The 15,228-nt window shown below is 28.9% G+C and overlaps 2 protein-coding genes and 1 pseudogene across 9 annotated transcripts in view; 2 read left to right on the forward strand and 1 right to left on the reverse strand.

Moving 5' to 3' along the window:
* Positions 1-15,228, reverse strand: part of Slob (Slowpoke binding protein) — a 357,719-nt gene that overhangs the window by 194,144 nt on the left and 148,347 nt on the right. The window lies entirely within an intron of this gene.
* On the forward strand, positions 255-1,359 carry LOC145976408 (uncharacterized). Its single transcript, XM_083107464.1, has 4 exons — positions 255-267; positions 589-850; positions 1,004-1,120; positions 1,184-1,359. The coding sequence occupies exons 1-4, from the start codon at positions 255-257 to the stop codon at positions 1,356-1,358; spliced, it is 567 nt and encodes a 188-aa protein (XP_082963590.1). The 3' UTR covers position 1,359.
* On the forward strand, positions 5,368-8,905 carry LOC145976410 (uncharacterized; annotated as a pseudogene).

A 15,228-nucleotide genomic window follows, 5' to 3' on the forward strand; every position in this document is an offset into this window, starting at 1 on the left:
CTGTAAATGGAGCGCAAATGATAAGAATGTAATTTTTAATAAAAAAATATAAAATATTATAAACGTTTCGGTATAATATAAATAACACACTATAACAAAAAATTAAATACAATAAGAAAAGAAAAAATAAATAAAAATCGTTAGCTGTATATACGTCGGAAAAATAAAAATATAAAATATAAATAAATTTGGTCAGAGACAAGGATGAATTTTAAAGGCAATTAACCGCAAATATCGCAATTATCGTAATTGAGATGTCAACGCAAAGTACAAACGCAATAATCATTATGTTATTTATTTTAATTTGAATACCTATTTAGTCTATGTCTCGCTACATCGAAGAGACCCTGAATTGAATCGAAACATTTGTAATATTTTATATTTTTTTTTGGAAAATTACACTCTTATCATTTGTGCTCTATTTGCTATATTTTTTGATCCTAATAGCCTTCCTATCATTTATATAATAAAATAAGATAATAAAAAGATAATAAAATTTGTAATGCATGAATGAGCTTGAGATATAAATCAACTTTAAAAAATCATTTGATAAAAATTTGAATAACAATTGTTTTCTAATTCTTTTAGTATGCGGTATTTGTAGTGTATCTGCTTTTATCGTCGGTCTATTTTGGTCGAATATTCTCAATATTATATTACCAATAAATATATCTAGACCACAAAGCACACCAGTTATAGTGGAATACTTCGTCGATCAAGAAAAATATTTCTTCTGGATTCTGCTGCATATTGGCTTAGCATTCTTCATTGGAATAACTATAACAGTAGGAATAGGAACAACGCTTATTGCGTTTCTTCAATACACTTGTGGAATGTTTAAGGTTGCCAGGTAAACATGAAGAGACTTAAGAGACATAAAGATGTAACTGTAAGAATACAAGTTATAAATATAATCTTGTCACTTTTAAAAGAAACGCTTTAAAGCCAAAAAATTTTATTTGATGAGCATAATTGCAATGTACAATATTAATTTATTTATTAGCTACCGTATCGAACACGCAATGAGCAACAACAAGTTACGAGATATTAATCCCAAAAACAAACTTTTAATATTCGAGGGTTTAATTTGGGCTGTGAACATTCATCGACAAGCCATGAAGTATATATTTGATAATGTGTTAGGTTTATTATTATTCGTAATATGACATATTTTTCTTTAAAGATTGTCTCAACATTTGCAATCGAGTATTAAATCGATGCTGTTTTGTTTAATAATATGTGGAGTAACCTCGATGAGTCTCAATTTGTATCGAGTAAGTTTTCTGTTTCGTTCTTCAATCTTAACTTTTGAGCAAACGTTCCATATTTCACATACAAAAGCAAGAATTGTGTTGTAAGTATAGCGATAATCCAGTTGATAACACAATTTCCAGTTTTTATATTTCTATGCTAAGAGAACGAAAGAGAGAGAAAGGGGGAGAGAGAGAGAGGGAGGGAGGAGGGGGGAGAGAGAGAGAGAGCCTGCGTGTGTGTGTATAATATTGATACTTCAAGTTAATAATGGATTATATTAGGTTGGGGAGAAAGTAATCCGAATCACACAGATAGATGGCAAAAATTACTACAGTGTATTGTAATAATTTTTGTTAATAACTTTTGTTTTTTTGAGTGATACACATTTTGTTTGTTTTGTCTATCATACATTAAAATTACTGCAAGACAAGCTTTTTGTCTGTCATATATATATATTTATTTCGATTTAACAAGATGCTAAATAAAATGCATATTTGTCATTGTTTATATTTTTCAATTTGAAAAAAAACGCTGCCAAAATCAAACGAATTCGTGAGACATATGCAGAGAATACTGTATCAGCTGATATGTGTGAAAGATAGTTTAGACGCTTCAAAAGAGAAAATTTTGATCTCGAAGACAATCATATATCGCGTCTTGGATGACCAATGAAAACAAGAGATTTAGAGGCATTAAAATTGGAAAGCAGATCCGGTACAATCAATGGTAAATATATCGATCCAACCCCAATGAGCTTGATCTTGACATATGTTGTCAACTGCTCTGAATAACCTCCAAAAAGTTTTAACCGTCGCTTATTATTTATTAAAAAGTTATAAAAAAAAATTTTCACGAATTATACGTAATTTTCGGACATCATGTATAATAATAGATTTCGTATCGCACTGAAAGCACAGGGCGGTGTCGGTTGAACCTCGCTTCCGATAGAAATTTGCAAATCCATGTGAAACCACACATGCGAAGCAAGATCTACACCACCCCTATTGTCAGTACGAAACGAAGTCTATTATTACACGATTCCACATGGGTTTGCCACTTTCCTGGTAAAACGAGGTCTGTTCTACATCACCCCTAGTCAGTGCGAAGCAAGGTCTATTATTATATGGATTGCAACTTTCCATTCGAAGCGAGGTTCAACTCATACTGCCCTATGCTTTCAGTACGACAGGAGGTATATTATTGTATTTTATGATATCCGAAAATTTGCAAACCCATGTGAAATCGTACATGCGAAGCAAGATCTACACTACTGTCAGTACGAAAGTCAGTACGAAGTCTATTATTACACGATTCCATATGGGTTTGCAACCTTCCTGGCAAAGGGAGGCAACTTTCCTGGCAAACGTCTATTCTACATCACCCCTGTAGTCAGTAAAATTACGTATAATGTGTGAAACTTTTTTGTTTATAATTTGTAATAAACAACGAGAGGCGACTGAAACTTTTTGGAGATTACTTAAGGTAGTGACTTTGACAAGATATGTCAAAGTTAAGATCATAGGGACTGGATCCCCTAATAGATGTTTACCCAATCAACATCAAACAGTCACCGCTGAGATCTACAACCAAATTAGACGTAACATTGCTCGATAAACAATTGTTATATGCCTTAAATCGATTTAAGGTCATTCTTTCGTAAAAACAATACATATCACTGCAGTCGTGAACACCTTAATCGACTTGGATTAGGAAGTCCTGCATTCTGCCATTCACTAGATGGGGCGCCTTCAGATTATTATCTATTTCAATCGATGCAGCACGGTTTAAAGGGATAACGCTTTTAAAATGTAATCGAAATCGAGAAATAGATCGAAGAATTCTTTAAATCAAAGAGCCAGCCTTTAATACGGAATTCAACTTCCGCCTGGAAGATGGCAGAAGATAGTAGAGTCAAACAGCAATTATTTTAGTTGCAAAGAAATGTTCTAATCATTTTTTTAAATACATATTTTTTTCGAAAAATTCCAGATTACTTTCTCTCCAACCTAATAATTAATAACGGATTATATTTTAGGAATAATTTTCTTTATAATAATTAGTAGAAACCATAACAAAGCATAAAATGCTTGCTATTTTTAGTAAAATCATTATTACGTTGTATGTGCGGGAATCTAATTATCAATGTAGAATTGTCTTAGATTTTTCAGATTACATCTGCAGATGATAAATTACTAGATAATATCAAGGATTTAATCGTACCTGTTCTAGGTGCATTAGTCACTATTTTATACATGTTCATATCCAACTATATTGGTCAAGATATAACAGATCATAATCATAATGTATTTGTTACGGTGTAAGAAACATTCTCGTAAAATAAAGTGAAAGAAATTTATTCGCACTTTAGAGAGACTATTATATTAAAATAGTAAAGAGCGAGAGAGAGGAGAGAGAGGAGAGAGAGAGAGAGAGAGAGAGAGAGAGAGAGAGAGAGAGAGAGAGAGAGAGAGAGAGAGAGAGAGAGAGAGAGAGAGAGAGAGGAGAGAATAGTCAATGTTTTTGCACAACAGGTGAAAGTTTAAAAAGAATTGTTATAATTTATCTTAAATTACCGATTCGTCGCTTACGATTAATTAACTTTTGTAGATATAATGTTCGATGGTATATAGCTCCCTTACATATACAAAGAATGATATTGTTTCTGTTACAAAGAAGATCTAAAGATTTTATTTTGACAGTTGGAATATTTGTTTCATCTATAGAATGCTTCGCCATGGTAGGATTATATATAAAATATATATATACAATAGCGTATATTATGTATGAATAGCGCAATGATATAAGGGATCTTACATTGCAGTTAATCAAGGCCTCGGTATCTTATTTTACGTTTATGTACTCTACACAATGATGAGTTTAAATCCAATAATAGTATAATTGAATTAACAAAAGAATAACATCTTTTCGTTTTCAAATAAGATACGACATTCAATTTTGCAGCAAGTAGAGATTTCGCTAGAGTTTAAAAAAAATATGGAGGCGCAACATTAATTTATTCAGATATTGATCAGATATTATATTTGCAAAAATGAATCTTGCACTTAATATATTTCAAATAAAAACTATGATACACATTTTTATGTAGTTATTTTACTTTCAATTTTGACACTTTGAATGTATAATATTTATATTGATACACGCACATTATTATTAAAAGTAAATTGATGGGTTTTTCATTAGTATAATCATTTAACTAAAAAAAGAAACAATTATAATTTGTTGTTTTACGTTAGCATCTTTATAATCACTTAAGTAAAGAAAATCGATTTTATATATATATATATATATAATAGTTTTTCTTTTACATAAGTGATTATATGGACGCTAATATAAAACAATGAATTTATTTTTTAAAATTATATGTATGTATCATTTATATATATAAAAATATCTTTAATGGAGATACTAACAACTATGATCTTAATTGTGCCAATCGTCAATTTAAAATATTTAATAAGTGTCGTGTAATTATCTAATGTATTCTGTTACATGAGCTCTAGATAGATCCGATATCGAAATGTTTAAAGTTAGTAAAGGAAGTATAAGAAGGAAGTAAAGGTAGTAAAGGAAGATATAAGAGAAACACTCTTGAAGGTCATATGTATTCTATGAGCGCCAGCATTAGACTGAAATGTCGACATTGAAAAGAGAGTATAGCGCCTGCGCAGGGTTATTTAATGAAAAAGGTTTTACTTATATTAAAAGGATATGTTGAAATACTTTACTCAGCGTCGTATCGATTATGTAATTATATGTATATAACTCACAGAGAAATTTTTTGATTACATGTGTTTCGCTTGCACGATAACATTTTGCTTAATACCTGGTATTACATTAAATTCGCGTTGAATTTTACACTAAAAGAGAAAACTTGTGAATAATAGGTGCTTTCCATTTACATCAAAACTCAGATAAATCTTCATCACTTTTTTCTTTCTTCAACATTCATTTTAAGAAAGACAGAAATGAGATTCATTTGAGTTTTGATGTAAATGGAAAGCACCTATTATTTAATCGATTAGTGCAAAAGGGAGGGGAGCGCACGTCGTCAATTTTTTTCACAGTCATACGTGTTCTAGAGTTTGTAGAGAGATGATCTGTGTAACGGCACAATATTTTAGTCTTAACAGAATGCTTCTGCTAGTTATAGGCTTGTGGCCCTATCAATAGTCAAAACTCGATCAATTTCGTTTTATTTTCTTCCTTACTATTTTGATCTCTGCTGCTTTATTTCAAGTAAGACAATATCTTGATATTATTGAGTTATAAGCTATAATGTGCAACGATTTATAATATTTTAATATTCATTGTGTACTTCAATCTCTCATTTATAATTTTCTAAATTGCATTTATAATATATGTTGGAAAGTGTATTTATACAGAACATCGAAAAAGAAGCTAAACAAAAAGATAAAATTAATTTAGTAATGAAAATAATTAACTGATTAGCAAGTAGATATTATTTGATTGCATAAACTGTATGTGATATCATTGGCTTAGTTTGTCTCCATTTGTTTTCTGGAAAGTAGGTCACGATATTTTTCTATAATAAAACTTTCAACCAGTCTTCATATTTTGTTATTCTAATATAGCATATAAATAATTTTGAGGCATTCCCTGTATATAATTGTAATTACGAAATATTTTCATATAATGTAAAATTATTATTATATTATTATTATGCATAAAAAAGCAATTATTATAATTTAGAATACTGGATTCATTATGATACTTCTGCAGAATCTTTAATGTCAATAAATATAGACAAGCTTATGATATATGCCTAAAATATATTTGTTTCCATATGGAATAAAAAAATAATCTGTATGCCTTATTCTAAAATAGTATATATCATTTATTTTTATATTGTTTATACACTTTCTTACTTCTTTGATTACAACATATATCAAACTCGATACTAAAATGAAATTATAAAATGAAAATTAAATATATTTTTATTCGAAAACATACAAAGCGAAATATTACTATAATCTCTAACGGAATAATATAATCTCTAACGCAATATCCGTTATACAATTGACAGTTCACTATGCAAAACTTATAAGTTATTAATGGTAGAAATAAGAATAGATTCTTTAATATAAAACATTTTTAAAAAATTATTTGCAGTTTACTACATATTTTAATTCAAAATACACCGCTGATTTTGTCGTCAAGATTCTATCTAGCGCGCTCTTTTTTACTATCTTTGTGATACAATATATATTTTTCGCTATTAATACCGAAACTGTAAGTTAACTATAAGTTTATAATATCCATTTTAAGAAACATTTCTGACAATTAAATTTTTATAACTAGCAATTCTTTCTGACATTCAAAGACGGTATAACAAATTGGATTAACAGGTAAAAGATTTGCTGACACAACTTCAACATGTGTACGACCAATTAAAAGATGAACATGAAAACGCTATCGTTGAAAAATATAGCTACAATGCGAAACGTTATACGCTTGTGCTTACAAGTAAAACAAAATATCGTATCATGTGTAAAATTTTCAAACATTATGCAACAGAAGATTAAATGATAATTACTTCTTAACGGTTTTAGCACTTTCTATTTGTAGTATATTTGCTCTTATTGTTGTACAATTTTGGTCGAATATAATTAATATTATTTTACCGATAAACGTTTCTCGACAACATCGTTTGCTGATTATGACTGAATATTTCGTCGATCAAGAAAAATATTTCATTTTAATTCTCCTACACTTAAATGCAGCATTTTGTACAGGAATAGCTGTATTAGTGGCAACTGGAACGTTGCTTATTGCATACCTTGTACATATCTGTGGACTGTTTGAAATTTCTAGGTAAAACAAATAACAAAAACGAGTTAACCGAGATTGTAAATAAAACTGTAATTCTAAATATAAATGTAGATTTTGTATCTGCAAAATTATATTGTAATGATAAATAAATATGTTTCTTGATAAATATCGTATTCACAGTTATCGCATCAAACACGCAATGAAAAAGAGTATATTACAAAATTATAGTCCCAAGAAGATATATTGATATATTGATATTAGAAGAAATAAGATATGCCGTAGATGTACACCGGCAAGCTATGAAGTTAGTATCCATTCTATAGTATGTACATAATAGTCTAGTAATATTTCTTATTTGCCTTAAGCGTTTCTCGTCGGAATAATTGCAATGGTAGGAATAGGAACAACGCTTGTTGCGTATCTTCAATACACTTGTGGAATGTTTAAGATAGCCAGGTACGAAGGTGAAGGGAACAGCCATAAGAATGAGAGTTATAAATGTAATCTTGTCATTTTCATAAGAAACATTAATAAAATCAAAAATATGTTATTTGATGAGCATAATTACAATATACGTTATATTAATTTATTTATTAGCTATCGTATCGAGCTCGCAATGGGCAACAACATGTTACGAAATAGTAATGTCAAAAACAAATTTTCGATATTGGAAGGTTTAATTTGAGCTGTAGACATTCATCGACAAGCTATGAAGTATGCATGTATTTAATAATGTGTTTGATTTATTATTATTTATAATATAACATTTTTCTTCTTGTTTAAAGTCTGTCTACTAACATACAATTGAGTATTGAACCGATGGTATGCTGTTTAATAATATTTGGAGTAGCCTCGATGAGCCTCAAGATGTATCGAGTAAGTTTTCTGTTTCGATCTTCAATCATTTTTCTAGATAAGCATATTTCAAAGTAAACAACAACATACAAAAGTGTAGAATAGAATCCTGTTTCCTGTTGTGGACTGTTGTAACAATTAATAAAATACGATAATCTTTCATTCAGATGACCTCAAAGTTATCAAACAATTTTGTATTTTTATATTACAAAAGAAAAAAAAGAGACTGTAATAACATTGATAATTCAAGTTAATTAATATCAGATTTTTTGACTTTATTAAAATTAATATAGAAACCAAAACAAAACATAAAAGCATATTGTTACTCATAGTAAAGCCATACATTGTACGTGCGAGAGACTAATTATCAACGTAGATCTCGTGTCTCAGATTTTTCAGATTATATCTGCAGATGATATATCTTTATATAATGTCAAGGAATTATATAATACCCTTATTATATGCAATAATCATTTTCTCATACATGTTCTTATCTAACTGTATTGGTCAATATATAACGGATCACAATCGCGACATATTTGTTACGGTGTAAGTAATATTTTTGCGAAATAAAATTTTACTTAAGAAATCTATTTTCACTTTAGAGACTGTTATGTTAAATTATAGGAGATATTTTTATACAACGAACACAAACTTAAAAAGTTTTTGTAGTTTGTCTTAAATTATCGATTCGTCACTTATAATAATTTATTATTGTAGATATAACGTTCAGTGGTATATAGCTCCTTTACATATACAGAAAATAATATTATTCCTGTTACAAAGAAAGTCCAAAGATTTTATGTTGAATTATGCCGGATTATTTGTCATATCTCTAGAATTTTTCGCTACGGTAAGATAATATGTAAAATATACTTAGAGCGTATATTACTAATGATTAACGCAATCAAATATAAAATATTTTTCATTCTAGCTAGTCAAGGTCTCAGTGTCCTACTTTACAGTTATATATTCTGTACAATGACGAGTTTGAATCATATATAACAACATGGTCAAAATACTTTTAACAAAGAAATAATATTTTATGTATTAAAAAATTTAAAAAAGTGGATGTTTCTATTTTATAGCATGTACAAAGCTTTTTATGTAAGAAAGAATATGGAGAAACAAACATTTTGTTGATTAAAGTGTAGTAAGTAGTAATGTGTGTAGTAAGTAAAAATTTATGTAACATATATATATATATATATATATATATATATATATATATATATAAAACGATAATTAATAACGTGTCGGTATTTAATTTTTAAATTGGGAAATTTCATCGCGCCGATTGCTAATTGGTTTAACTTACATCATGCATAAGTATGATCGATTCTCTTAAATAGTATCAGCTTTATCAGAAAGACTCGATGCTCTCAATAGTGAATGACATTCGTCTTGAAGATCAAATGTACGCCACGAGAGCAGACAACAGAATGAAACGTGTAAATTTGCGGTGAAAAAGAAAAGTAGGGAATACGCATGTGCGACTTTCGCGCTTTAGTAATTCATTCGATAAATATTTTCTTTTATTTTCTTATGGTAAACGCTTGCTGAAATTATCTGTTATCAAATCGATCGCAAAGAATTAAGGAATTTATTGCGAAAAACATTAAACTATGGACATTTTACTTTTATCGCGTCGTATTATATTGTGTCGGCTTGCATTCTGTGAAATTATACGCAATTTGTGCTAAAATTTATATCAGAAGAGAAAAATAATAAATAAAATGAAATATCTGAACGAACAATGGAAATTAGAGGGGATGTGTGTACTTTCTTCGATTATTTCACTGTCATATGCATCTCAGACTTCGGAAAACGATGATCCGTTTCGAGACTCAGTATTTTAAATTGAATAGGACTCTTTTACTCGCTATTGGTCTATGGCCTTACAAACAATCGAACCTTACTCGACTTCAATTCACTTTTCTGTCAACTATTTTGACGTCATGTTTTATATTTCAGGTAAGCATTTTAATATAATAATATTAATATAATATTATAAATAATAAATATATACATATCTTAAATATATCTCATAATTTAGATTGAAATAAAATTATATTAACTATAAATAATTGTATTCACTTTCTTTGCACTTATATAATTACACACACACACACACACATATATATATATATATATATATATATATATATATATATATATATATATATAATTATTGTCATTACTGGAAAAGCAAATTTTTATCTATATGAAATTTTCATCATTTATTGACACACATTTAATGATCTTTATGAATATAATTTTCTACCAAACATTATATTATAAAAATTATTTAAAATAAGTTTAATAACATAAAATTAAAAAGTTGTGCATTTATATGCGCGCTTCTAACTGTCTAAAAATAATTTTTTAATACAAATTCGTAAATAAAATTATTATTTACAGTGTACACCCTTTATTTCACAAAAATGTACTCCGGATTTTGTCGCTAAAATTTTATCTACCGCATCCATCTTTGCCGTTTTTGTGATAAAATATAACATGTTTTGTATTAATATCGAAGCTGTAAGTTAGTTTACAAGTTAAAAATTTGCGAAATAATTTATGAGTTAATAACTTATTCTCTCTTTTCTCTCTCTTCTCTCTCTCTCTCTCTCTCTCTCTACACATATACATTAAATAGAAATATATTATTATTAAATGAAATCTTACATGAACAATTTTTACATTTCTCTGTTATGTATATAAATGTATAAAATATAAAAATAAATTATTAATATAAAATTACATTATTATAATTAATAAAAAAACAGGTAAAAGATTTACTGGAGCACCTGCAACTTGCATGTAATGAGTTAAAAGACGAAAACGAATTTGCTATCATTAACGAGTATGGATATAATGCTTATCGTTATACTACTGCACTTATGAGTAAGATGTTTGTAAATTTTTTAATTCGATTATACTTCATTTTCAATGCAAAAATTTCAAGATTTCAGCAGAAAAATGATTTAGACAGAATATGCAATACTTTTTATATAGAAATATACATGATATATCAAGTATGTCAAATTATATAATTTATCACATGCATTTATGCAATGATTACTAACTAAAAATGAATATATTTAAATGATATAAAATATTAGAAAAAATATAAGTGTGCTATAAATTACATAATAAGAACCTATCATGTTAATAAAAAAGTGAAAATATAAATAATTTAATATGTCTAAATCATTATATAATTAATATAAATCCACAAGATAAAATCACATAAACGATAGGAAGACTATGAGAATCAAAAAATGTTGTAAATGGAGCGCAAATGATAAGAATGTAATTTTTAATAAAAAAATATAAAATATTATAAACGTTTCGGTATAATATAAATAACACACTATAACAAAAAATTAAATACAATAAGAAAAGAAAAAATAAATAAAAATCGTTAGCTGTATATACGTCGGAAAAATAAAAATATAAAATATAAATAAATTTGGTCAGAGACAAGGATGAATTTTAAAGGCAATTAACCGCAAATATCGCAATTATCGTAATTGAGATGTCAACGCAAAGTACAAACGCAATAATCATTATGTTATTTATTTTAATTTGAATACCTATTTAGTTTATGTCTGGCTACATCGAAGAGACCCTGAATTGAATCGAAACATTTGTAATATTTTATATTTTTTTTTGGAAAATTACACTCTTATCATTTGTACTCTATTTGCTATATTTTTTTATCTTAATAACCTTCCTATCATTTATATAATAAAATAAGATAATAAAAAGATAATAAAATTTATAATGCATGAATGAGCTTGAGATATAAATCAACTTTAAAAAATCATTTGATAAAAATTTGAATAACAATTGTTTTCTAATTCTTTTAGTATGCGGTATTTGTGGTGTATCTGCTATTATCGTCGGTCAATTTTGGTCGAATATTCTCAATATTATATTACCAATAAATATATCTAGGCCACAAAGCACACCAGTTATAGTGGAATACTTCGTCGATCAAGAAAAATATTTCTTCTGGATTCTGCTGCATATTGGCTTAGCATTCTTCATTGGAGCAACTATAACAGTAGGAATAGGAACAACGCTTATTGCGTTTCTTCAATACACTTGTGGAATGTTTAAGGTTGCCAGGTAAACATGAACAGACTTAAGAGACATAAAGATATAACTGTAAGAATACAAATTATAAATATAATCTTGTCACTTTTAAAAGAAACGTTTTAAAGCCAAAAAAATTTATTTGATGAGCATAATTGCAATGTACAATATTAATTTATTTATTAGCTACCGTATCGAACACGCAATGAGCAACAACAAGTTACGAGATATTAATCCCAAAAACAAACTTTTAATATTCGAGGGTTTAATTTGGGCTGTGAACATTCATCGACAAGCCATGAAGTATATATTTGATAATGTGTTAGGTTTATTATTATTCGTAATATGACATATTTTTCTTTAAAGATTGTCTCAACATTTGCAATCGAGTATTAAACCGATGCTGTTTTGTTTAATAATATGTGGAGTAACCTCGATGAGTGTCAATTTGTATCGAGTAAGTTTTCTATTTCGTTCTTCAATCTTAACTTTTGGGCAAACGTTTCATATTTCACATACAAAAGCAAGAATTGTGTTGTAAGTATAGCGATAATCCAGTTGATAACACAATTGCCAGTTCTTATATTTCTATGATAAGAGAACGAAAGAGAGAGAAAGGAAAAGGGGGGTGGAAGGGGGAGGAAGGGTGGGAGGGAGGGAGAGAGAGAGAGAGCCTGCGTGTGTGTGTATAATATTGATACTTCAAGTTAATAATGGATTATATTAAGTTGGGGAGAAAGTATAATCCGAATCACACAGATAGATGGCAAAAATTACTACAGTGTATTGTAATAATTTTTGTTAATAACTTCTGTTTTTTTGAGTGATACACATTTTGTTTGTTTTGTCTATTCTACATTAAAATTACTGCAAGACAAGCTTTTTGTCTGTCATACATATATATACTTATTTCGATTTAACAAGATGCTAAATAAAATGCATATTTGTCATTGTTTATATTTTTCAATTTGAAAAAAAACGCTGCCAAAATCAAACGAATTCGTGAGACATATGCAGAGAATACTGTATCAGCTGATATGTGTGAAAGATAGTTTAGACGCTTCAAAAGAGAAAATTTTGATCTCGAAGACAATCATATATCGCGTCTTGGATGACCAATGAAAACAAGAGATTTAGAGGCATTAAAATTGGAAAGCAGATCCGGTACAATCAATGGTAAATATATCGATCCAACCCCAATGAGCTTGATCTTGACATATGTTGTCAACTGCTCTGAATAACCTCCAAAAAGTTTTAACCGTCGCTTATTATTTATTAAAAAGTTATAAAAAAAAATTTTCACGAATTATATGTAATTTTCGGACATCACGTATAATAATAGATTTCGTATCGCACTGAAAGCACAGGGCGGTGTCGGTTGAACCTCGCTTCCGATAGAAATTTGCAAATCCATGTGAAACCACACATGCGAAGCAAGATCTACACTATTGTCAGTACGAAAGTCAGTACGAAGTCTATTATTACACGATTCCATATGGGTTTGCAACCTTCCTGGCAAAGGGAGGCAACTTTCCTGGCAAACGTCTATTCTACATCACCCCTGTAGTCAGTAAAATTACGTATAATGTGTGAAACTTTTTTGTTTATAATTTGTAATAAACAACGAGAGGCGACTGAAACTTTTTGGAGATTACTTAAGGTAGTGACTTTGACAAGATATGTCAAAGTTAAGATCATAGGGACTGGATCCCCTAATAGATGTTTACCCAATCAACATCAAACAGTCACCGCTGAGATCTACAACCAAATTAGACGTAACATTGCTCGATAAACAATTGTTATATGCCTTAAATCGATTTAAGGTCATTCTTTCGTAAAAACAATACATATCACTGCAGTCATGAACATCTTAATCGACTTGCATTAGGAAGTCCTGCATTCTGCCATTCACTAGATGGGGCGCCTTCAGATTATTATCTATTTCAATCGATGCAGCACGGTTTAAAGGGATAACGCTTTTAAAATGTAACCGAAATCGAGAAATAGATCGAAGAATTCTTTAAATCAAAGAGCCAGCCTTTAATACGGAATTCAACTTCCGCCTGAAAGATGGCAGAAGATAGTAGAGTCAAACAGCAATTATTTTAGTTGCAAAGAAATGTTCTAATCATTTCTTTAAATACATATTTTTTTCGAAAAATTCCAGATTACTTTCTCTCCAACCTAATAATTAATAACGGATTATATTTTAGGAATAATTTTCTTTATAATAATTAGTAGAAACCATAACAAAGCATAAAATGCTTGCCATTATTAGTAAAATCATTATTACGTTGTGTGTGCGGGAATCTAATTATCAATATAGAATTGTCTTAGATTTTTCAGATTACATCTGCAGATGATAAATTACTAGATAATATCAAGGATTTAATCCTACCTGTTCTAAATGCATTAGTCATTATTTTATACATGTTCATATCCAACTATATTGGTCAAGATATAACAGATCATAATCATAATGTATTTGTTACGGTGTAAGAAACATTCTAGTAAAATAAAGTGAAAGAAATTTATTCGCACTTTAGAGAGACTATTATATTAAAATAGTAAAGAGCGAGAGAGAGGAGAGAGAGGAGAGAGAGGAGAGAGAGAGAGAGAGAGAGAGAGAGAGAGAGAGAGAGAGAGAGAGAGAGAGAGAGAGAGAGGAGAGAATAGTCAATGTTTTTGCACAACAAGAGAAAGTTTAAAAAGAATTGTTATAATTTATCGTAAATTACCGATTCGTCGCTTACAATTAACTAACTTTTGTAGATATAATGTTCGATGGTATATAGCTCCCTTACATATACAAAGAATGATATTGTTTCTGTTACAAAGAAGATCCAAAGATTTTATTTTGACAGTTGGAATATTTGTTGCATCTATAGAATGCTTCGCCACGGTAGGATTATATATAAAATATATATATACAATAGCGCATATTATGAATAGCGCAGTGATATAAGGGATCTTTCATTGTAGTTAATCAAGGCCTCGGTATCTTATTTTACGTTTATGTACTCTACATAATGATGAGTTTAAACCCAATAATAGTATAATTGAATTAACAAAAGGATAACATCTTTTCGTTTTCAAATAAGATACGACATTCAATTTTGCAGCAAGTAGAGATTTCGCTAGAGTTTAAAAAAAATATGGAGGCGCAACATTAATTTATTCAGATATTGATCAGATATTATATTT

Source organism: Camponotus vicinus, unplaced genomic scaffold (genome assembly GCF_025532165.1).
Source record: "Camponotus vicinus isolate PSW18456_S1 unplaced genomic scaffold, iyCamVici1.0 SCAF_8, whole genome shotgun sequence".
NCBI classification, from domain to species: domain Eukaryota; kingdom Metazoa; phylum Arthropoda; class Insecta; order Hymenoptera; family Formicidae; genus Camponotus; species Camponotus vicinus.